The sequence below is a fragment of the Hemiscyllium ocellatum genome, chromosome 17 (genome assembly GCF_020745735.1).
Source record: "Hemiscyllium ocellatum isolate sHemOce1 chromosome 17, sHemOce1.pat.X.cur, whole genome shotgun sequence".
NCBI classification, from domain to species: Eukaryota; Metazoa; Chordata; class Chondrichthyes; order Orectolobiformes; family Hemiscylliidae; genus Hemiscyllium; species Hemiscyllium ocellatum.
The window spans coordinates 74,484,625-74,509,346 of NC_083417.1; the positions used below are offsets into that span (position 1 = coordinate 74,484,625).

The 24,722-nt window shown below is 45.2% G+C and overlaps 2 protein-coding genes across 2 annotated transcripts in view; one reads left to right on the forward strand and one right to left on the reverse strand.

Annotated features, from left to right (window-relative positions):
• ciapin1 (cytokine induced apoptosis inhibitor 1) overlaps positions 1-17,643 on the forward strand; it is an 18,239-nt gene extending 596 nt beyond the window's left edge. The window contains exons 2-9 of the mRNA XM_060838305.1: positions 240-456; positions 1,844-1,993; positions 6,784-6,857; positions 7,736-7,907; positions 10,055-10,128; positions 15,307-15,425; positions 16,021-16,102; positions 17,272-17,643. Of these exons, the coding sequence (XP_060694288.1) occupies positions 300-456; positions 1,844-1,993; positions 6,784-6,857; positions 7,736-7,907; positions 10,055-10,128; positions 15,307-15,425; positions 16,021-16,102; positions 17,272-17,382 (939 nt within the window). The 5' untranslated portion in view covers positions 240-299 and the 3' untranslated portion in view covers positions 17,383-17,643. The remainder of the gene's footprint in view (positions 1-239; positions 457-1,843; positions 1,994-6,783; positions 6,858-7,735; positions 7,908-10,054; positions 10,129-15,306; positions 15,426-16,020; positions 16,103-17,271) is intronic.
• Positions 17,644-18,127: 484 nt separating this feature from the next.
• Positions 18,128-23,622, reverse strand: LOC132824044 (C-C motif chemokine 18-like). Its single transcript, XM_060838310.1, has 3 exons — positions 23,480-23,622; positions 19,706-19,787; positions 18,128-18,546 (listed from the first exon to the last, which is right to left on the reverse strand). Exons 1-3 carry the CDS (start codon positions 23,547-23,549, stop codon positions 18,447-18,449), a joined length of 252 nt encoding a protein of 83 aa, XP_060694293.1. The 5' UTR covers positions 23,550-23,622; the 3' UTR covers positions 18,128-18,446.
• Positions 23,623-24,722: the final 1,100 nt, after the last annotated feature.

The following is a 24,722-nucleotide window of genomic DNA, read 5'->3' on the forward strand; positions in this document are numbered from 1 at the left end:
CGGGGAAAGCGAGGGAGAGGGAGAGTGGGGGTAAGGGGAAAGCGAGGGAGAGGGAGAGCGGGGGTAAGGGGAAAGCGAGGGAGAGGGAGAGCGGGGGTAAGGGGAAAGCGAGGGAGAGGGAGAGCGGGGGTAAGGGGAAAGCGAGGGAGAGGGAGAGTGGGGGTAAGGGGAAAGCGAGGGAGAGTGGGGTTGAGGGGAGTGGGTGTTGGTTGGTTGTTAAATTATTTGATTTCTCGTAGGAAGGGCTCAGAGTCTGTGCTCCCAATAATTGAAAGTGTGTGTGAGATTCTCCGAGAGTGATGGATCAGTTTGATATCCGGACAGGCCACAATGTGGCTGTGATCTGGGACTACTCAGCCTCTGCGGAATCACAGACCAAGCTAGTGCAGGATATTCGAGCAGTCACTGGCCAATCAGGCTATGTGGCAATGGAAAACATCGATAGACTACAGATTTGTAAGTTCCACAGCTTCTGTGACTTGTTACATCAGCCCAGCCTGAGGGCCCCTCCTTCCCATTAGCCTAACGTACCCTCCCCCACCACCGCCTCCACACAATCCAGACCCTACTGTCCCACTCCCACACACCCACACTGACCCCCGCTGCTTCACCCACTCCCTTCCGATCTGGTCTGAACCCCTCAGCCAATCACACACCCCATCCCTGACACTGCCTTCCTGCCCAGCAATCCCCACAGCGCTCCCCACAATCCTGCCTTGCTTCACTCCCTGCTCTCCACCCCCCCCCCCCAGTGCATATTCACTTCACCCTCCCTTCTGCCTTCTCCCACTCCCCTCAATCCCTCTTTCTCTCACAACCCCTACCCGTTTCCTCCCTATATCCCCATTATATCCCCTCTCCATCCTTTATATCTCTCCTCTCCATTCTTCCCTCGCTCCTACCCATCCTCCTTGCCCCCACATGCACCCTCCACCCTGGACTCCCACTCTACCCATGCTCCCCAACCCCCCCTCGCTCACCCCCCCCCCCCCCTCCCCCCCACCGACTCCCACTCAGGCCACCCCCACCCCACCCCAAATCAGCCAGGAGAGGAAGCACGGCATGGTGGTCGGAGTTCCCAAAGTGGGGGCAGGGGATGGAGGGTTAGGTGTCCCTCACAGTGGTGTAGCATGGGTCTAAATGTTCGCGCCCCTGGTGGGACAGGTCATGTTCTCGTGCTCCTTGGGCAATACCTTCCTGAGAATGGCTTGGTTGAAGTCACCTGTCACAACAAATGACCTCTGGTTGCTCCGTCTCCAGGGTGTAGTGGTGTTGTACAGCACACCCAGAGCTCCCTCAACCTTTGCTTGTGGCGGTATGTACACAGCAGTTAGTGTAGCAGCGGGAAATCCCCGTGGGAGATAGAAGGGGCGGTGTTTGATGGTGAGGAATTCAAGGTATGGGGAGCAATGGCTGCCTAAGGTTGCAATGTCCGGGCACCACAAGTTGATTAAAAAGCAAACCCATCCACCCTTTGTCTTACCCAAGGACACAGTATAGTCCGTATGATGGATAGAAAAACCATCAGTCTGAAGTGCGCAGTCAGGAATGGATGGGTTGAGCCAGGTTTCTGTAAAGCAGAGTGTGCAGCAGTCACTCGCCTCACGCTGGAAGCTGAGCCGTGATCTCAATCCGTCCATCCTGTTCTCCAGAGATTGTACATTTGCTCAGAGAAAGCTAGGAAGGGCGGGGGGGTCTTGAAACCGTGTAGTCTCAGTCTTACTAGCAGGCCAGCATGCTTACCCCGCTTCCTCGCAGGTTTCTTACACGTTTGTTCGTGCTGTGCTACAGGCTCTTCCTGTGTTGCTTCATGTGTTTCAATGACTGTTCTGCCTACTTCCAGCTGCCCATAGACAATCCACCTTTGACCTTGTGCTGTCAGGCATCGTGCGAAGCTCTGCCACCGTGCACAGTTTTGAAATCTTTGCTGAAGTCGCTCGAATCCTGAAGCCTGGAGGGAAGTTTTACTTCACAGAGCCCGTATGCAAATCAGGTGATCTTCCCGTTTGACCTTTGGCTGGGTAGTATCAGATCTGATGTCTGTTGGTTATTGTAAGTATGCTGGAGTTACTGAGGATCAATGAGCAGAGCATTTGAGTTAATGTTTCAGTTCAGTGCTGCAGAGTATGTGGTGGGAAAGGAAGAAAGCTGAGAGACAGAAGATGTGTCTATAGGCACTGTTGTCCAAAACAAAATAGGGTTGATGGATATAGTTTGAAAATGTCACGCTCAGTGTTAAATCCAGCAGACAATAAGGTGTCACAAATAAGGGGAATGCAAGTTACTCTCTCAGCTTGCAAGGTTGTCTCAGAAGCAAATCACATCAAATCTATCCTGCAGCACAGTGACTGCCTTAATCAGATCTTTGTTCACTATGAATCGTGCAAACAAATGGGCCAACCTTCATTCCTGGAAAATACCAGTGTCTCACAAATTACCCTGGAAGCACGCAGCATCTCCATTTGAACTGTTTAACAAGCATTTTCACGTTGCTGCAAATCAACAGTGGCACAAGTGATATTTCTCTCTTAACTGTACTGTTAAAAAGATTCACTTCAAAAAGATGCTGTGCAATGTGGTATAGGAGTTTCAGTGCCAGTGCACTGCTAGGTTGTACATGCCAATGATTGGGACGTGGTATTCCTTTCGTTGTTTGTAATAGACAGATTAGTAGACATATTCAACAGCCCACGCTGCAAAAACCAACACAAAATAGTTGTCCAGACATTACATGACTGAAGCTAATGACTGGACAAGATGCCTAGTGTGGAGAAAGTGAGGTCTGCAGATGCTGGAGATCAGAGCTGAAAATGTGTTGCTGGAAAAGCACAGCAGGTCAGGCAGTATCCAAGGAACAGGAGATTCGACGTTTCGGGCATAAGCCCTTCTTGATTCCTGAAGAAGGGCTTATGCCCGAAACGTCAAATCTCCTGTTCCTTGGATGCTGCCTGACCTGCTGCGCTTTTCCAGCAACACATTTTCAGCGCTATTCACCCTATCTATGCCGCTCATGATTTTATAAACTTCTAGAGGGTCACCTCCCTCAGCCTTCGACACTTGAGGGAAAATACCCCTAACCTATTCAACTTCTCTCATAGCTCAGACTCTCTAACCCTGGTAACATCCTTGTAAATAATTTCTGAACCCTTTCAAGTTTCACAACATCTTTCCTATAGCAGGGAGACCAGAAGTGAATGCAGTATTCCAAAAGTGGGCGAACCAATGTCATGTACAGACACAACATGACTTCCAAACACCTACACTCAGTGCACTGACTAATAAAGTATACCAAACGTCGCTTTCACCATCTTGTCAACCTGTGGCTCTACTTCCAAGCTATGAACCTGCATTCCAAGATCTTTGTTCAGCAATACTCCCCAAGTTTCTACCATTCAGTCCTGTCCTTTCCAAAATGCAGCTAATATAATTTATCTAATATAGCTGCAGATTGGAGAACAGTATTTAGATTAGATTAGGTTCCCTACAGTATGGAAACAGGCCCTTGGGCCCAAAGAGTAACCCACCCAGACTCATTTCCCTCTCACTAATGCACCTAATATTACAGGCAATTTAGCACGGCCAGTTCACCTGACCTGCACATCTTTGGTCTGTGGGAGGAAACGGAGCACCTGGAGAAAACCCACACAGACACGGGGAGAATGTGCAAACTCCTATTAATGCACCTTTTAATAGGTGCATTAGAATAAAAGAGAAAGTAATCAACTGTAAGAAAGATTGGGGAGTCTCAAGCACAGATTACCATGTGGAAACTTGCTATTGTGGTGATCAGATACCATGGTCAAGGAAGATCTGGGCTGGGTGTTAAATATTCCTGAGTACAGGGTTTTCAGGAAATGAGGAGGAATAGCAGTCATGATCCAGCAGAGGATGTCCCAGAGAGACCAATGACAGAATTTGTTTGGCTGAAGCTAATCATTAAACAAGGGGCAATTACATTGCTTGGTGTAGTCGCTCGATCACCAATTAGTGGGAAAGACAATGAGGAACAAATTTCTGGACTTAATTACTTGAATTGGATGGAGGTAGTTGGTGTGCAAAAGGCAGAGGCAAAGAGTTCCTGGCTGTGATCCTGAGCAATGAGCTAGGCTACTGAGGTCAAGATTATGTGACAGTAGGAGGAAGTTTAGGGATTACTGATCATAGAAAAGATTTAGAGGAACTGAAAAAAAATGCAAAAAACAATCCAGGGTAAGAATATCAACTAGGAAGAGCTAACTTCAGTGGGGTAAGAATGAACTTTGAATAAATGTGAATCTTAGATTTGCAGGCAAAACAGTAATCGAGTCATGAACTCCCTTTAAAGAAGAGCGAATTGGGGTAACATCACAATCGATTCCTAAATCCAGAGCTTCCAGGCTAAAGAAACATAGAAAGTAATATGAAGAAGAAAATGATTGCTTATGACAACAGAGAAATATGAGTGAGAACCAGGCTGCAAATGGAAGGTTCAGAGGGGAGGTGAAAAGGAGAATAGGAGACACAAAGAGTTTATGTGAGGGGGTTTGCAGCTAACATGAAAGGTGACAAATATTTCAGGAAGACCTTCAATCAGCCTGAAAACCCATTCTGTTTGGCCTGTTCCACGTGAGCAGCAGGCACAGTCCCAAGAGATTGAAACAAATACTTGTAAATTGCTGTTTCTTCTGCAAGATGCATTCGGGACCTTGGCTAGTGAGGAAGAATGGGTGAAAGGGCAGCTACTGTAACGCATGGGAAAACACTGAGCAAAGAGGACAGAGTGTTGAAGCTAGTTGAGAAATGAGTTAAGGATGGTCCTTCCGAAATGCTAATGTGTTTGGTAGTAACATCCTCCTGAGGATTGTGGAAGTTATAGAACCTCATCCCATGGTTCAAAGCCTGATGTGAGGACAAGGGGGAGCCCGATCGTGGTTAGGGGGTTAGGAGGCGAGAGGGTTAACAGAAGTAGTGTGGGAAATTGGATGGATATGCTCGAGGGCCCTGTTGGTTGAGAAAAGTAAAAGTATTTTGAGCTGAGGGTTGTCTGACATCCGATGTCTTGGTTGTCTCCGAATGTCAGTTATCACTTGCGGTGTACCTCAGCGAGTCTCTGACTGAACGGAAAGTGAGGGGCCCCTGATATTAGCCCTTTGTACCCACTCCTAATGTTGCTGATATCAGTGTGTGTCCAGAAATCATTCACTGTGTGCTTGAAAACTATAGGGTGCAGTGACCTCCGCAGATGCAGCTGGAGTATTTTCGTATTGTGAACTTGGTGGTACTGGGCACTTTATCTTGTTATTCCTTGTGCCAGGCAGTGAGACAATGCCCAGTAATTAGCTCTCACTGCCCAGTTTGAGGCAGACAGAGATTCAGTTGGAGAATTCACGGAGGTCTGTCTTCAATGCGATTTTCAGTCCCTTCTGACCTAAGATCGATGATGTCTGAGTAGGTTGAAAGGCTGGTTGGCTGCAGGGGAAATGTCACAGCCAGACATGCTCCTGTCTTTGCTGAATCTCCACACACATCTGAGTCACTGTGTTGGACTAAGTGGCAGAGGGGCCTGGTGTGGTCACATCAGGGGCATTGAGCCGGAATGCCCTGCTAATAGGTAGCAGTCATCTCTGCACGGTGGCACAGTGATTAGCACTGCTGCCTCACAGGACCAGGGACCTGGGTTCGATTCCCACCTCGGGTGACTGTGTGGAGTTTGCACATTCTCCCCGTGGTTTTCCTCCGGGTGCTTCGGTTTCCTCCCACAGTCCAAAGATGTGCAGGTTAGGTGAATTGGCCATGCTAAATTGCCCATGGTGTCCAGGGTTATGTAGGTTAGGTGCATTAGTCAGGGGAGATGAGTAATAGGGTGGGGTATTGGGTCTGGGTGGGATACTCTTCAGAGAGTCAGTGTGGACTTGTTGGGCCAAATAGCCTGTTTCCACAATGTAGCGATTTTATGATGATCTCCCTCTGCCTCCGTGTTTCACTGCGCAGTGGAACAAAAGGGTCAAGTTACCTTGGTCCGGTTCTGGAGGCTGTGATATTAGCTGTCAGTACAGAGCAGGTTAATGAAGAGAAGCAATGGCCAAGTGGTATTATCACCAGACTATTAATCCAAAGACCCAGGCAATACTCCCAGATGGGTGGCACAGTGGCTCAGTGATTAGCCCTGCTGCCTCACAGCACCAGGGTCCCGGGTTCGATTCCAGCCTCGGGCAGCTGTCTGTGTGGAGTTTGCACATTCTCCCCGTGTCTGTGTGGGTTGCCTCTGGGTGCTCCGGTTTCCTCCCACAGTCCAAAGCTGTGAAGTTAGGTGAATTGGCCATGCTAAATTGCCCCATAGTGCTCAGGGATGTTTAGGTCAGGTGCGTTAGTCAGGGGTAAATATAGAGTAATAGGGTGGGGGAATGGGTCTAGATGGGTTACTCTTCAGTGGATTGGTGTGGATTTCTTGGGTTGAAGGGCCTGTTTTCACACTGTAGGGAATCTATAATGTCTATCATTTCTATTCTAGTGAACCGGCTTCAAATGCCGCCATGGTTGAACTTGAATTCAATGATTTAAAAAAAAGATGAGTCTAATGACAATGAAACTTGTTGTTTGTAGAAAAATGTCCTTAGGAAAGAAAATCTGCCATTCTTACCTGGTCTGGCCTACATGTGATTCCAGATCCACAAATCTCAGCTGCCCTCTGGGCAAATTAGGGGTGGGCTATAAATATTGGTGATGCCAGTGATGTCCATGTCCCATGATTGCATAATAATAATGAAAAACCTCTGACCTACTGTTTTCTCGTGTCTGCCGTAGGTAACTCCAGACTGAAGACGGGCTCACAGCTCACCTCCAAACTAAAACTTGCTGGCTTTACAGAGATCACTGAGGTAGATAAGTCCACTTCATGTGTTACCTTAGGTCACCCCAGAGGAGGGTGGGAGCAAGGGATTTCGGGGGCCAAACAACCAGAGTGAAGAGTGCTGGGAGTACAAGTCTGGAGGAGAGGGGGTGGGATTGTGGAGTCTAAAAGACCAGATGTGGGTGGGGAGGGCTGGGGTGGAGGGTGTGGGAGCTGGTGGTGGATGAGGAGAGACCAAGGGGTGGAGGTGTTGGTGGTAGTCTGGGGCCAAGATTGGTCTTTCTTCAGATCGGGGCAGTGAAGAACACTTAAAACATTAACTCTATCTCTCCCCACGGATGTTTCTAGACCTGCTGAGTTTCTCCAGGATTCTGTATTTGTTCCAGATTTGCAGCATCTGCAGTATGTGGTTATTGTGGGAGTCCTCACTCTGGACTGACTGCAGTCACCTTCTAGGGCAGTTTCCAATGACATTTTTTAAATGCCTCTCTTTGTCCTAAAGGCTCAGGGTGTTCCTGGTGGTGGACCCAGTGCCAGTGGCACCTCAGGCTAGTCCGGCCTAATGCTAACACAAGTGGGAACGTAGGATCCAAGCCTGGGTACATTGCAGCTTCTGCCCTCAATGTTCAGCTGAAAGGTCATTGAGCTGAGGCTCCTAGACCTCTGAGATTGTCCAAGCATTCTTGTTCTTATTTTCACTTTCACTTGGCAGCAAGGGACAAGTGTTGTGCAAGGCCATCTCTTGCTGTAACTCTCACCTTATCCAGTTGGCTGCTCTGTGTTGAGGGTGGATGTACCCCCAGAGGTCCTGGAGTCCCTCTGCCTCAGGTCAGGTTCATTCATTTGTGAGTCCTCCTAATGGTGGTAGTGGCAGTAACCGAATCCATGGGCTTTGCTTCTTCACAGATACAGTCTGACCCTTTAACAGACGAAGAACTGAATTCGATAAAACAATTTGTTGGCTACAAGGGTAATGATTTGACTAAAATGCACTTGAGTGCGAAGAAACCAAACTTTGAAATTGGATCATCCGCTCAACTGAAACTATCATTCGTAAAGAAGCCAAAAGTAGTAGATGGTAAGTATTGTCTGGTGAGAACTCTTGTTGAAGTGTGATTATTTGCTGCTCTGTGCTGGAGGCAGAGTTAGATACAGCCTGGTCATTGGTACAAACATCCCTGGAATAAATAGAAAAGCAATACTTTCTGTTCCATGTCAGTCTAACTGCTGACATGTAGAACCCAACACCATTCCAGTTCTCCCGTCAGGACTTGCTGCTGCGCTAGCATCTCATCACATTGCGCAGGACAGCAGAGAATACTCCCCATACTTTCAAAAACACAGGCAGCTCAAACAGTTTGAAATGCAGACCACCACCATCTGATACTCCCAGACAGGTACAGCACTACCATCTGATACTCCCAGGACAGGTACAGCACTACCATCTGGTACTCCCAGGACAGGTACAGCACTACCATCTGGTACTCCCAGGACAGGTACAGCACTACCATCTGGTACTCCCAGGACAGGTACAGCACTACCATCTAGTACTCCCAGGACAGGTACAGCACTACCATCTGGTACTCCCAGGACAGGTACAGCACTACCATCTGATACTCCCAGGACAGGTACAGCACTACCATCTGGTACTCCCAGGACAGGTACAGCACTACCATCTGGTACTCCCAGGACAGGTACAGCATAGGCACTAAATATAGAGTAAAGCTGCCTCTACACTGTCCGCAACAAAAACTTCCAGGACAGGGATAGCATGGGTTTAGATCAAGTAAAGTTCCCTCAAATCTTAAACTGAACGTAATGCAACCTTGACACTGTCCCGTCAAACACTCCGAAGGCAGGTACAGTATGGGGTTAGATGCATTGTAAAGCATCCTGTACTATTTTAAACTGACAGTAAATTGGATTTAATCTTTTAAACTGAAGTAAAACTTCTTCTATTTTTGTAACTAAACATAATGCTGCTTTTACACTGTTCCCATCAAACACTCAGAGGATAGGTATTATATGAGGTTAGTAACTGAGTAATGTTCCTTCTGCTCTTTTCTTTATACTGAAAAATAGAGGAGAGCTCCATCTTCCCTTTTGATCTGAAAATAAGAAGCTTTTACTTTTTAAAATTTAAAGTAAAGCTCTCTCAATGCTGTTCCCATCAAACACTCTTGGGGCAGTGTCAGTAAGGAGTTAGATACAGAGGAAAGCTCCATCTACTCTTTTAAACTGAAAGTAAAGCTGCATTTTGCATTACCCCCATCAAGCCCAGAGCAGAGCAGGGGTAGTGTGACTTTAGATATAGAGTAAAACGACCTGTACAGTGTCTTCTTTAAGCACTCCTCTCTCTGTGTCTGAGTCTCTAAACACTCCATCCAAGTGTTACACTGATTTACTTGTGCACCTTTTAATCTAGATTCCCGTGTTCACAATGTTGTCTCCGCTATACTGGGGAGATTTAATCACAGACTGGGTGGTTGCTTTCAGAGACCTATACCCACTCTGTGAATATCTTTACCTTTCAGTCACTTGTGAATGTAATTCTGCAGCTTGCTCTCAGACTCACATTTCTGATCACAGTCGGCTGCACGGTTTGAGTGAAGCCCAACACCAGACCCAGGAACAACAACTCATTGCACTTCTTGGACTCAAAATTGAGTTCAACAACCTTCAGACTGTAATTTCTGCCTGGCTGCAGGTTAGCTACCTTGTTGTGTTAGAGCTTTTGGTTTTAATCCTGTTCTTCTCGTTTTGCTGTCAGACAGCAGCTGTTTATCGTTCTGTCATTTGCACATCCTCTGAATAGAAGCTTTTATTCCTTTAATTATTCCTTTGCCACCCACTTAAGTTCAGTCCTGTCTTTGTCAGGTAGTCTTGGCTGTCTCCCCACTACCTCAGAACTTCCCTCTTCCACACTCTTCCCCGCCCCATTTCACTAGCAGTAAAACTAAGCTATCTCTAACTTAGTGTTGATGAAGGCTTCTAACCTGAAAGCTTAATTCTGTTTCTGTTCTTGTGGGTACTGCCAGACCTGCTAATTATTTTCAGCATTTTACTCTCTAGGCAAGGTTCTCCACTGAGTTTATACAGCTAGGGTGTGTAGGAACTGATACTGTGACTGTCTACTGCCGCTGGGTCACTGCAGTTGGTCAGCCACTGAGAATAGGTGAGGTGTGAGAGAGTGTTCAGGCTCACCCTTGAAATTTGATGTTACAGAGAAACCGCAGCTGGATCCCAGCACGAGGAAGGCTTGGACCCTGTCAGCCACTGACATGAATGATGATGATGTGGTGAGCTTACCTTTTCTAACCCATGCGTATTGTCCTATGCTTCAGCCTTCTCAGGAGGGCAGGGGGAATGAAGGCAGAGCAGAAATACCTGACCCACAAATTCCTTGCGGTCTATGTCGAGATGCCTAGCAATGATGATGCCCCCCTCTGACGTTTATGGCCACTCTCAGTGGTGTGCTATTGGATGGTTTGCAGCATTTGGTGTGACGCAGTGAGCTTGTGTTCATCATCCCTTCCTCTCCACCAAAACGTAGTTGGGAGGGTCCCGTACTCAACACTGAGAAGGAGCTGGATCCAGTGCAGACTTGAACTCTCCGTCTTTTGATTCAGAGGGAAGAGGGCTCTGAGTCAAACCAAACTTGATATCGTTCCTTAAAGAAGAGGCGCAAAGCTGTTCACAGTATTCCAACTGTGGCCTGATAGTTTTAGCAAGACCTCCCGACTGACATATTCCATTCCCTTTGAAATAACTTGAGCCGTGTTTAACTAGTTTGGATTCTATTTGCATAAAGAGCATGAAGAAGCTGGGATTGTTCCTGGAGCAGAGGAAGTTTAATAGTGCTGTTTCCTGTTACCAGGCATATTGATAGAGCAAATGAGAAGTTTGTTTAAACTGATAGGAGGTTTGGGAACCAAATGAGACATTTTTGGGATAATTGGCAGGGAACCATGGGCGTGGACGAGAGCAGATTGATTCAGAGATTGCAAAAGGGAACTTGAGAAATAACTGAGCGTTCCATTCTATCCAGTTTGGTATAGGCCTACATGGGTCTGAATCAGCCTGAGTTCCTCAGTGTCAAACTACATTGCAGCAGCTTGCAGTAGCTAAGAAATGCTCCTCTTACCAGAAATGCCCACACCTCGATAAGAAATAAATAATCCCACGGTAAAGGGGCGGCACGGTGGCACAGTGGTTAGCACTGTTGCCTCACAGCACCAGAGACCGGGTTCAATTCCTGTCTCGGGCAACTGTCTGTGTGGAGTTTACAAATTCTCCACGTTTCGTCCGGGTGCTCCGGTTTCCTCCCACAGCCCAAAGCTGTGAAGAATAGGTGAATTGGCCATGCTAAATTGCCCGTAGTGTTAGGTGAAGGGATAAATGTAGGGGGATGGGTTGCTCTTTGGTGGGTTGGTGTGGACTTGTTGGGCCGAAGGGCCTGTTTCGACACTGTAAGTCATCTAATCTTAAAAAAAAAACTTGCACCAAATGTGGTAGACATAAGGATCACGGCATAGCTGCCTGGGAAGGAAGGGAGCTACTACCTGAGCGGTCACCAGCCCACAAAAAAACTGTTGCAAAGAGTATCTTTCATTGAAGTATCAGAGAGACTGGAGATACTCAGTTCAAATTCATAGAACATTACAGCGCAGTACAGGCCCTTTGGCCCTCGATATTGTGCTAACGTGTGAAATCAATCTGTAACCCATATAACCCACAATATTCCATTATCATCCATATGTTTATCCAATGACAATTTAAATGCCCTTAATGTTGGCGAGTCAACTACTGTAGCAGGCGGGGTGTTCTCTGAGTAAAGAACCTACCTCTGACGTCTATCCTATATCTATCACCTAGGCAAAAATGGGGACTGCAGATGCTGGAGATTAGAGTCGGGAGTATGGTGCTGGAAAAGGACAGCAGGTCGGGTAGCATAGAAAAGCTGAAAAATCAACATTTCGTGCAAAAGCCCTTCATCGTTCCTGACGATTTTTCTTGTTCCTTGGATGCTGCCTGACCTGCTGTGCTTTTCCAGCACCATACTCTTGGCTCTATATCTTTTACCCCTCAGTTTAAAGCTATGTCCCCTTGTGCTAGCCATCGCTATCCTAGGAAAAAGGCTCTCACTGACCACTCTATCTAATCCTCTGATCATCTTCTATGTCTCTATTAAGTCACCTCTGAACCTTTTTCTCTCTCACATAAACAGCCTCTCAAGTCCCACAGCCTTTCCACATGAGAGCCTCCCTCCATACCAGGCAACATCCTGGTAAATCTCTTCTGAACCTTATCCAATGCTTTCACAGCCTTCCTATAATGCGGTGACCAGAACTGTATGCAATACTCCAACTGCGGCCGCACCAGAGTTTTGTACAGCTGCAACATGACCTCATGGCTCTGAAACTCAATCCCTCTACCAATAAAAGCAACCACACCATATGGTTTCTGAACAACCCTGCCAACCTGGGTGGCACCCTTCAGAGATCTATGTATATGGGCACCAAGATCTATCTGCTCATCCACAGGATCTTATCATTAGCCCAGTACTCTGTATATCTGCTATTCCTTCCAAAGTGAATCACCTCACACTTTTCCACCTTAAACTCCATTTGCCACCTCTCAGCCCAGCTCTGCAGCTTATCTATGCCCTTATGTAACCTGCAACATCCTTCTGCACTATCCACAACTCCACTGTCCTTCGTGTCATCCACAAACTTACTGACCCATCCTTCTGCACCCTCATCCAAGTCATTTATAAAAATGCAATCAACTGTACACCACCAGTAACTAACTCCAGGATGAACGTTTCCTATCAACCACCACCCTCTGTCTTTTTATAACTAGCCAATTTCTGATCCAATAGTCTACCGTGGGGAACCTTACCAAACGCCTTACTGAGATCCATATACACCACATCAACCGCTTTACCCTCATCTTCCTGTTTGGTCACCTTCTCAAAGAGCTCAATCAGGTTTGTGAGGCACGACCTACGTTTCACAAAACCGTGTTGACTATCGCTAATCAAATTATTCCTTTTTAGATGATTATAAATCCTATCTCTTATAATCTTTTCCAACACTATACACAATCAAAGTCAGGCTCACTGGCCTATAATTACCAGGATTGTCTCTACTCCCCTTCTTGAACAAGTGGGCAACATTTGCTATCCTCCAGTCTTCTGGCATTATTTCTGTCGACAATGATGATCTAAAGATCAAAACCAATGGCTTTGCAATCTCCTCCCTTGTTTCCCAGAGAATCTGAGGATAAATCCCATCTGGCCCACATTTTCCAGAATTGCTAACACCTCCTCCTTATTAACCTCAATTCCGTCTCGTCTAAAAGCCTGTATCTCAGTATTCTCCTCGACAACATTTGCTTTTGCCTGTGTGAATACTGATGAAGAATATTCATTGAGCACTTCTCCTATCTCCTTGGATTCCATGCAGAACTTCCCACTACTGTCCTTGACTGGCCGTAATCTTTCTTCAGTCATTCTTTTATTCCTGACATACCAAAAGAAAGCTTTAGGGTTTTCCTTGATCCTACCTGCCAAAGACTTTTCGTGTCCCCTCCTGGATCATCTTAGCTCTCTCCTTAGGTCCTTCCTGGCTAACTTGTAACTCTCAAACACCCTAACTGAGCCCTCATTTCTCATCTTTACATAGTCAAAAAAATCACACAACACCAGGCTATAGTCCAACAGATTTATTTGGAAGCACTAGCTTTCAGAGCACTGCTCCTTCATAAGGTGATTGTGGAGTGTAAGATTGTGAGACACAAAATTTACAGCAAAAGTGTGCAGTGTGATATAAGACCATAAGTCATAGGACATAGGAGTGGAAGTAAGGCCATTCGGCCCATCGAGTCCACTCCGCTAACTTTCAGAAAAAACTGAAATCAACATGGTCATTCTAAAAGATGAGAGACTTAACAAACAATCCAGGTATTTTTCAATATATAATTTCAGTTCCATCACACTATATACATTTGCTGTAAATTCTGTGTCTCACAATCTTACACTCCACAACCACCTGATGAAAGAGCAGCACTCCGAAAGCTTGTGCTTCCAGTTAAACCTGTTGGACTGTCACCTGGTGTTGTGGATTTTTAACTTTGTATACCCCAGTCCAACACCAGCATCTCCAAATCATCTTTACATGAGCTGCCTCCTTCCTCTTGACAAGAGATTTAACTTCTTTAGTAAATGATGGTTCCCTCACTCGACCACTTCCTCCCTGCCTGACAGGTACATAACTTATCAAGGACGCACAGTAGCTGTACCTTGAACAAGCTCCACATTTCAATTGCGCCCTTCCCCTGCAGTTTCCTTCCCCATCCTATGCATCATACATCTTGCTGAATCGAATCATAATTGCCTTTCCTCCAGCTATAACTCTTGTTCTGTGGTATATACCGAATCCTTTCCATTGCTTAAGTAAATGTAACCGAATTATGGTCACTATCACCAAATTGTTCACCTCCCTCCAAGTCTAACACTTGGCCTGGTTCATTGCTCAGTCCCAAATCCAATATGGCCTCGCCTCTGGTTGTCCTATCTACATACTGTCAGTAAACCCTCCTGCACACATTGTGAAAGGAAGAGTATTACTTTGGTAGGATTGTTTAAAGACTGTTATAACTACAGCTAAGAATATATAATGATAGGAATAGCAGAAAAATGGGCTATTATTTAAATGGTGAAAAATTGTAGCATGCTGCCTGTAAAGGGGGTGATGAATCACAAAATGTCCGTTTGCAGGTGGATCGCGAGTGGAATATTGTCCTTCATTGCTAGAGGGGTGCAGTTTAAACATAGGGAGGATGTGTTGCAGCTGTATAGGGTGCTGGTGAGGCAGTTTTGGTTTCCTCATGTGAGAAAGGATGTACTGGCCCTGGAGTAGGTGCAGAGAAGGCTCACTAGTTTGATTCTGGATTTGAGAGGGTTGGCTTATTTGGAGAGATTGAGTAGCCTGGGACTGTGCATATTGGAATTTAGAAGAATGAGGGGTGATCTTATAGAAGCATATAAAATTATGAAGGGAATAGATAAGGTAGAAGCAGGAATGTTATTTCCACTGGTGGGTGAAACTAGAACTAGGGACATAGCTTGAAAATAAGGGGGAGCAGACTGAGTTGAGGTGGAACTTGTTCAACCAAAGGGTTGTGAATCTGTAGAATTCCCTGCCCAGTGAAGCAGTTGAGGCTGTCCCATTGAAGTTTTTAAGGCAAAGATAGATTTTTGAACAGTAAAGGAATGAAAGGTTGTGGTGAGTGGGTAAGTGGAGTTGAGTCCACGGAAAGATCAGCCATGATGATCTGATAGTCTACTGCTGCTCCCGTTTTTTATGTTCTTATGTATAAGTAAACGCTGCTTGTGGCACGCACAGCCTGCACAATAGGCAGAGTAGGAGCTGCACAGAGTGACAATTCAGCCATCTCTCCCTGTCTTTTCTTAGGATCTTATTGATTCTGATGAACTGCTGGATGAAGATGATTTGAAGAAACCAGACCCTGCCTCGCTCAGAGCTATGGACTGTGGAGATGGCAAGAAAAAGAAACGGGCCTGTAAGAACTGGTCAGTGTCTCACACTTTGTCAGGTTACTCTAACAAGTAGTAGTCAGTGTCACACACTGAACATTAAAGTACAATCAGACAATTAGCCTGTTTCTCCATCTTCCTCCCGCCCTCCAATCCACTGACACTCAACGTTGACATTCTCTGGTAAGAACTGGTCAATGTCACACACTCACAGTCACATTGCATGAGTAAAAACAGTCAAAACCCTGCAGTATTTCAGGTTACACTAAGAAAAACTGATCCATACCTCTCTCTCATGTCAGAATGGGAACAGGGTATGTTGAATGTGATTCTGTAGGTGTATAAAGGCATGTTAAGTTTGATCATACATATATAATAGAGCAAGTTGAGTGTGGTTATAGAATTGTATTATGGCATGTTGAGTGTAGTTACGGAAGTACAGAGAGCCTATTAAATGTGGTCATGGAGGTGTATCAGGGCATTTAGAGTCTGATTAAAGAGGTGCCTCAATACATGTTGGCAGTGATTCTGGAGGGCATGTTGAGTGAAGTTACTGAAATGTGCTTGAGGTTTTAATTCTTTACATTTGGTGAGCCTAGTTGAAGTGTGACTGGCTGTCTCTGTATTTCAGTACATGTGGGCTGGCTGAAGAACTGGACGGCAAAGGATCCACGGATGTCAAGAAACTGCAGGTGAAATCGTCATGTGGAAGTGTGAGTATTGGCAGGAACTTGAGCGCAGCAGCAGTCATGCTGTTAATGTGAAGAGGTTGTCTGAGATCTGTTTAAAATACTGCCAGTGCTTTTTCATCCAACACACGGTCTGACTTTACTTGAGGATCACTGATTCCACTTCACAGTTTAAAGTACTGATGAGATACTGCTTATCTATTCAGAACATGCTTGTGCTTCAGTGATCAGCAAAAACTGCTGCAAACTGCCAAAACCCATATTTAAATTTGTAATGTCATCTTCATAATGAGAAAGACCATGTATTCACCAGATCAACTTGTCTTTGGGAAGCTTTCCAGTCTAACCTGTGTTAAGCCCTCAATACCTCTTTTTTTTATTATTATTGAGCTTTGCACCCATGCTGGATGTATTCTGATAGCAAAGATAAAGTCCCAGGGTGTCAACTGTGTTGATGACAGTATTAACCCCTCCACAGCTAATGAGGGAGTAGTCAACAAAATTCACTCTCAACACAGTGCTTCCCAGCATTCTCATTTGAATATTCCCCTTAATTGTTGGCTGTCATGAGGTGCTGCTGTGTGTGGATTGCAGCTGACCAGTTTTAAGGTGGAGTTCGCCGTGCAGGGGAGACGATTACAAAAGCTAATTACATCTGCTTTGCAACTGCGGATACTGGAAATCTGAAATAACGGTAAAGTTTTTATGATGAGAGAGAATTTTTTATGTACATAATTGTTTTGAGCAGAAAAGTATCAAATAAACATAAGGTGAGGCATTTCTTGATAATAAGATAAGTATATGCAAAATCATATTAGAACAAATGTATTCATTATTTGTGAGCATTTCTAGCTAGGCCGCAGTTTCCTACAGATAAAGCTTGCTAGTTAGTGAGTTTGGGGAAAGATTTGTAGCTCAGGTTGAGGTTGCTAGTGTGTAATTTCACATGTCTTTCTCTATCTCTCCCTCGCATGTTCTCTGTCTCTTGTGCTCGCTCTCTCGCTCTCTCGCTCTCTCGCTCTCTCGCTCTCTCGCTCTCTCGCTCTCTCTCTCACTCACTCACTCACTCTCTGTGTGCACCCCACCCCCACCCCCAAAGTTATTACATATTCACCCGGTGTTGTTATGTTTGTTGTCTATCATGTAGTTTGGATTTGCGATAATGATGACCTTGCTTCCTTTGCCTGTTGTAGTGCTACCTCGGTGATGCGTTCCGTTGTGCCAGCTGCCCTTACATGGGGATGCCTGCCTTCAAACCCGGTGAAAAGATCTTGTTAGCTGACCAGACTCTCACCGATGCCTGACTTGTTTTGAGTGGGATTTGACATGTGGTGATGCAGTGTGTTTCACCGGCACTACAAGCTCGTGGTAGATATTCTCTCTGAACTGAACTCTGGGCTGTTTGTTCTTCTGTTTCCAGCAGAGTGATTGAGCTCTGCTTGAATTGGGTATCTCAGACAGATGCAGCAGTCACATTCTGACCAACACAAGGTTTATTTGTAATCTGTGTGAAGTGTTTTCTGACACCAGAGGAATAAATGTGACATGTTTTACTGTTCTCTCACCGTGGCTGTGTATATTGAATGATTTTGGTGCTGATTTTTTTTCTCTGTCATATAGTACAATTAAATGAGTGTCAACTTATGTTGCTGTCCTCTAATTTCATGGAACTGGCTGTCGTTATTCTCGAAGATGTCCTTTACCTGTCACGTCCCAGCAATTGGTACTGAAAAGGCTGCCATTTTTTGTTCATTCAAGGGATATGGGAATCACTGGCTGAGCCAGTATTGCCATGATGGTGAACTGCCTTCTTGAACCACTACAGCTCATGTGGTGGAAGGAGAACTACAACGTTGTGAGAGAGAAATTTCAAGAACTTTGACCCAGTGACACTGAAAGGATGGTGATCTATTTCCAGGTCTTGTTGATGAATGACTTGTACCTTGTAGCTAGGTTTCGGGAAGGCAAGGTGGTGAGCTACTTGTTGCAGGATTCCTAGCCTCTGACCTTTAGCTACAGTATTTATGTGCCTGGGAGTTGGTTTGGAACAATTTGGGTGGTAATGAGTCACAACTGCCTGCAAAAGATGGTGCAGCTGCCTTTATTGTTTACTGATAGAGAACCATTCCAGATTAAGATAGCTCAGTTATTGGTTGTTAAACAAGAAGGAAGACAAATACAACAGATAATCACTAAGGCCAATAGTGAACTAGTTTACCAAAACTGCAAGAGTGGCAAAGGGACAGTGGCCAGTGTGAGTGAGTGTGTGGTAGTTCCCCACTGTTATTGTTACTGTGTGAGCCATGACTTTCTAGGTTATGACAAGGCACCCATTCACTGCTCTGAGCACTTTTCAGGACCCCTGCGTCTAACGCTGTCGAAACCGTTTCTTCAGAATGTCCAGCGCTTTTTGCATCCACAGTTCCTTCGGGTCAACACAGATCTCCAAACCCCCTGTTGTCTTGAAGCTGTGCAGAGAACAGAGAGGTTACAATGTGACAGGAGGTCAGTTTAACACACATGGTAATATCGCCCCTGTGAACCGGAGTCAGTTACTCTGGATTCTCCATCCATTTCCTGAACATTACTGCAAAGCGCTATTGGGAGTGTTTGAAGGGGCCAGTGTAGAAGGATCTTCACTTTCAGTTTAAAAGTGTAGAGGGAGATTTATTCTGTATCTAATCCCAAGCTGTACCTATCCTGGGAGTGTTTGATGGGGAAAGTGCAGAGGCATCTTTACTCTGTATCTAACCCCATGATGACATTTGTTACCCATTCCTAATTACCCAGAGGGCAGTTGAGAGTCAGCCATGTTATTGTGGGTCTGGAATCCCATGTAGGCCAGACCAGGTAAGGATGGCAGTTTCTTTCCCTAAAGGACATTAGTGTTGCAGCTTTTGTACTCTGATTTGCTGTAAAGGGCAACATTCCATTCACCTTCATAATTAATCCTGGGCAGCGTGTTGGCTCAGTGGTTAGCACTGCTCCCTCACAGAGCCAGGGACCTGGATTCGATTCCAGCCTTGTGTGACTGTCCGTGTGGAGTTTGCACATTCTCCCCGTGTCTGCATGGGTTTCCTCCGGGTACTCCAGTTTCCTCCCATAATCCAAAGATTGCCCATAGTGTTAGGTGCATTAGTCAGAGGGAAATGGGTCTGGGTGGGTTACTGTTCAGAGGGACAGTGTGGACTTGTTGGGCCAAAGGTATTGTTTCCACACTAGGGAATCTAATCTAAACTTAATATGATTATGGCTGATCCAATTGTAGCCTCCTCCCCAAGCTTTTGAATCCCTCATTGATTAATGCTCTCTGACCTGTATGTCATTTACATCATGCCTCAGGAGCCACCTTGCACTGTGCTGGCTGTGTACTGGTGTTTAATGCCTGAGCTATCACTGTTGTCACTTTGTCAAGCTCGTCACAGTATCACATTCCCAAATAATGCGTCCAGACCCCTGCAATCCTAAAATGAGTGTCAGATGCACCTTAGTGAACTATTTCTAACAGGTGATTGGTTCACACAGCCTCTCAATGTGTTGGGCCAGTTTGTTCAGTACATTTCTCCTTTGTTCAGGACCTATCACATGAGCCCAGAGTTCACCAATCCCCTGCTGCTGATAACTTACAGGACACCAGGGAGTGAGCAGTCTGGCATTGCTTTGGAGCTATCAGTGTGTCCTTCTTCAGGGAGAAGAGTGCTGTGAATCACTGTGGATAAAGAGAATATTTCAGATATTAAAATTGGTCAATGATTGTTGAGAGCAGTTACTTTACTTCATTATAAGCAAATGAGCTCTGTAATGAAACAATGCTGGCTCTGAACTTCCAAAATCCTTTATGCACTTTGTGATACATCAGTCACTGCGTCATTCAGTGTGGGGCTAGGGTGAGGTAACTCATTGTGTCTGCCATTAGTTAAACTTGTCCTTGCAATCTGCAACTCAGGAAAGTTAAACCGATTACAGTGCGTGTGAGATTGTGAAGGAGAAAATGATCAGAAGACCAGTCGTGTGGCTGGAAAAGTGTGTCATAGAGTTCAGTTTGGAAAAGTGAGTGGTAAATTTGGGAGAATAAATCAGGTTACAAGACACGTACATGAGACAATCACAAATCCACATGGAACGCTTATCCCTTTTCAGCAGAGAGCTCAAATATAACAACCAGTTTCACTTTGTCAAGCTCTTCACAGTATCACATTCCTGAATAGTGCGTCCAGACCCCTGAAATCCTAAAATGAGTGTCAGATGCACCTTAGTGAACTATTTATAACCGGTTGATACCTGTGATTGGTTCACACAGCCTCTCACAGTTTGTTCAGTACATTTCTTCTTTGTTCAGGACCTATAACATGAGCCCAGGGTTCATTAATCCCCTGCTGCTGATAACTTACAGTAATAAACACCAGTATGATCACACATGGAGTTCTGGATGCGGTTCTGGGCACTGCAGCACAGTTTAGAGCTACATAGAACAATAGGATAGGTTAAGATTACAGGGAGCAACTGGACAGTGAGGAGTATGGGGAATGACTGGATGGGCTACGATTAAGGAAATGATTGGACAGGGCTGGGAATGTTTCCTTTGGGACTAGTAATACTGAGAGGTGATCTACCAAATATGGATCAAGGAGAGGTCCCTAAACAGACTGGGTTGGACAGAGCTATTACCTCCTGGTTGAGAGATTTATAATTGTGGAATAGATGGACAGCAGATATATTTAGAATAAGATGCTGAAGGGTTGTGGGTATTCAAGGGAAACAAGGGTGTGGGGAGCTGGAACTTAGTGTGGGAGAGGGAGAAACCCTTGACACATTGAACAAGTATGTACAATTACCATTTGACAGGTAGTGACTTGCAGTTTTACTGACCAAGCGCCAGGAATTGAGACGAGACTGGACAGCTCCTCACTGACTATCCTGGTCATAACGGGATGAATGGCTGTATTCTGCACGGTCCGTTTATGTGTACGAAACATAATAAGTTCTAACTTGTGGAAAGATTCACACAACTTCTCCACTTGGAAATGACAGTCTTGGTAATCCTGATTTAATTTCAGCATCAAGGGGCAGGTTGTGGTCTATGGGAATCGAAGCTGTCAATGTATATAACTAAGGGCCAAAGAAGGAAGGAACTTTTTCCCCTTGGTGGAACAATCAAATTCCAGGTCTTAGATTTTGGAGAAGGGGCAGGAGGTTGACGAGTCACGAGGAGCAATGTTTTTCGCCCAGAGGGTAGTGTAAATCTGGAACTCTCTGCCTATAAGGGTGGGAGAGACAGAAACCACAGAACATTTAATCAATATTTAGATGCACACGATGATTCCAAGGCATAGAAGGCTTTGGGCTAAAGTACTAGAAGATGGGATTAGAATAGTTAGGTGGCTTTTGACTGGTGTAGACTTTATAGACTGACTTTATTTTTCCCCTGTGCTGTAGACCTCTGATATCAGTGCTGATGGAAGCTGGAGACTATACATCCTGGCACATCACCTTGGTCTTCCTGGCACTGATTGTCAATCCAAGGAAGCTGATGCTACAACTGAGTTCTGTATGGGGTGCCACCATGGCATCACTGGCAAACAGCAATTTCTGGACTGGGATTTAACACACTTCGACCTTGGTGCAAATTCCTGCCAAGTTGTACAGCTTACTGTCAGCTCTGTATGGCAATAGAGGCCCTCAGTTGTACAACTTACTATCAACTCTGATATGGCGATAGAGGCCCTCAGTTGTACAGCTTACTGTCAGCTCTGATATGGCGATAGAGACCCTCAGTTGTACAGCTTACTGTCAGCTCTGGTATGGCAATAGAGACCCTCAGTTGAGTATCTGACCACATACAATAGCAGCATTGAACAAAATACAATCCTGGGAACCAACCTCCACCCGAACTTGGAAACCTCCAATGTTCCTCAGTTGTTGTTGGAGTTGGCACCCAGAGTCCTGAGAGCAAGGGCAAGATCGAAGACCTTGTGGGGACATCATCTATGCATCTTGTTAGATTGAAGGATTGAGAGAGAAATGGTAAGGAAAAAGAGGCAGCTCATTCCATACACTCATCACGATCTGCATGAAAAAGTTGCCACTTAAGTTCCTTTTTAATTTTTCCCCTCTCACCTTCAAACTATGCCCTCTAGTTCTGGACTCCCCCACCCCAGGGAAAAGACCTTGTCCATTGACCCTATCCATGCCCCTCATGATTTTCTAAACCTCAATGAGGTTCCCTCAGCCTCTGATGCTCCAGGGAAAATAGCCCCAACCTATTCAGCCTCTCCCTATAGTTCGACCCCTCCAACCTGGCAACATCCTTATATTTAAAAAGCATCTGTATGGTCATATGAATAGGAAGGGTTTACAGGGATGTCAGCCTAGTGCTGGCATATGGGACTAGATTGGCATAGACAAGTTGGACCGTTGGGTCTGTTTCTGTACTGTACGTCTCTATGACTCTACAACTAAAATGAAACCAGGTACTGAAAGAGAAATAGAGAAGAAAAGTAAAAAAATTGAATAAGGCAGAGGGAAAAGAAGACAGCGAAGAACTGTAAGAAAAGAATCAAAAATGCAACATTTCTAAATCTGCAACAGCTATTGCACACACTCAAACATGAGAGAAAACTGTTGACAGTACTGCAGAATTAATGACCAATAGTTCATACATATAGCAATCCTAATTATAATTCAAAAGGTGTTTACATTCCTAATGATCTGATTTGGGTTTTCTTAAAAGTAGAGCAGCATGGTGGCTCAGCAGTTAGCACTGCTGTCTTGTAGCACCAGGGACACAGGTTCAATTCCAACCTCAGGAAATGGTCTGCGTGGAGTTTGTGCATTCTCCCCGTGTCTGTGTGTGGGTTTCCTCTGAGTTATCCAGTTTCCTCCACACATCCAAGGATGTGTAGGTTAGGTGGATTAGCCATGCCATCAAGTCCAAGGATGTGTATGTTAGGTGCATTCCTGCATACCCCTGATAACCTTTCATCCCTTTAGTATCAGTTTCCTCAACAATGATTAAGTGTGGGGCTGTTCTTACTCTGTGTCAAGCTCAATCTCTTACCAAGAAAGATGTTTGTTCATACAATTGGGACAAAAACAAAAACAGGAAAAGAAATGCTAATACACATCAGAATGTTGATATTCGTCTGAGCTGGAGTTGTGTGTTTGCTATGATCTGCCTGTATTGCCTGCAAAATAAAACTTTTCACTGTATGCAGGTGCATGTGACAACAATCAATCCAATTAAATCAAATCAAGGCAGGGAAAGGCATTTGTTCTTGTCATTTCCAAGTTTTACTGGCTTTTCCTTTTGATCTCAAACTGCAGACTGGAGGAAAACTCCACTAAAAGAAACCCATATAAAAACAAAACCATTCCCTTGCTACCAAACCCTGTAACATTTACCTGCAGCGTGACTGGCCCTGATCCAGACCATGGCCAGGAGAAGGAGTCCAACAAGAAGGTAAGCTTTCATAGCTCAATCTGTGAATAGCAGCAATGAGCGAGGCAATGGTGAGCAGTATTCTGGGGATGGCTCCACTCAGCCGCGACTGGAACAGGAATGTGTGATCCTGCTCTTAATGACAACTGGAAAACTTTCAAATCAGCCTACAATGCAGGAAAGATTTACATTCCAGCAATGATTATTCTGCGTGCCAGTCTTCCTAATTTAGCTGAATGAGAAGCAATGAGATGTGGAGCTGCCAAATGGGTGTTTGAAGTACAATGTGGAACTGCTGGGAGTTTGTACTGAGCAGTTTATCCTCAGACCTTTGTGTGTATGGTGCCTGTAAATCTAAACTCCAAACACGTAGTCAGCTGAGTCACCAAGGATAATACAGGCATTGGACTGTAGGGCAGACAGGAAAAGGAGAGAAACTCTGAAACAACAATGCTCATTTCTTAGAATATATAACTAATATCAACCATATTTTATTAGATAATTGCTTTTTGTGGCAGAGAGTTCCACGGGCTCCCCACCGTCTCATGAAGAAATTTCTCTTCATCTCAGTCTTCAATGGCCTACCCTGTGTCTTTATACTGTGGCCCCTGGTTCTGTCAGGTGTCCCATTGCCTCTACAGACTGTAGACCTGAGGAAGATCTCACGTAGGAGTACCCCCTTCTTGCAGATTCAGGTGCCTAAAGTGGGGGACTCTCCCAGCTCAATGTATTTATTAAATGTGTATATATTTCTAGAGGGTGAAGGTGTTGAGGAGATGGGGAGAGTGTAAGAGTATGGTGTGGAGACAGAGGTCAGCCATGTTAAAGATGAATAAGAAGCTGGGAGAACATCAGGAGGTGGAGAAGTTGACATTTCAGTGTCCTGAAGGAGGATGACCCCCAAAATGTCGACTTCTCCACCTCCTGATGCTGCTTGGCTTGCTGTGATCTCCCAGTCTCCTGCTTGTCTACCTTGGATTCCAGCATCTGCAGTTTTTTGCTCTCTAATTATGTTAAAGATGAATGGCTGATTGAGTTTGATGGTCTGATGGCCGTCCTTGCTCCTGTCTCCTCTTTTTACAAGCAATGGTGATGTGGCAAGAATCTGAGAACATACCAGCAAGTTTTCTGACTTGCTCTTCACAATACCATTGCCCACAAAATGGTTCAACAATGTTGCAATCCACATCAACCCTGAGATTTCAC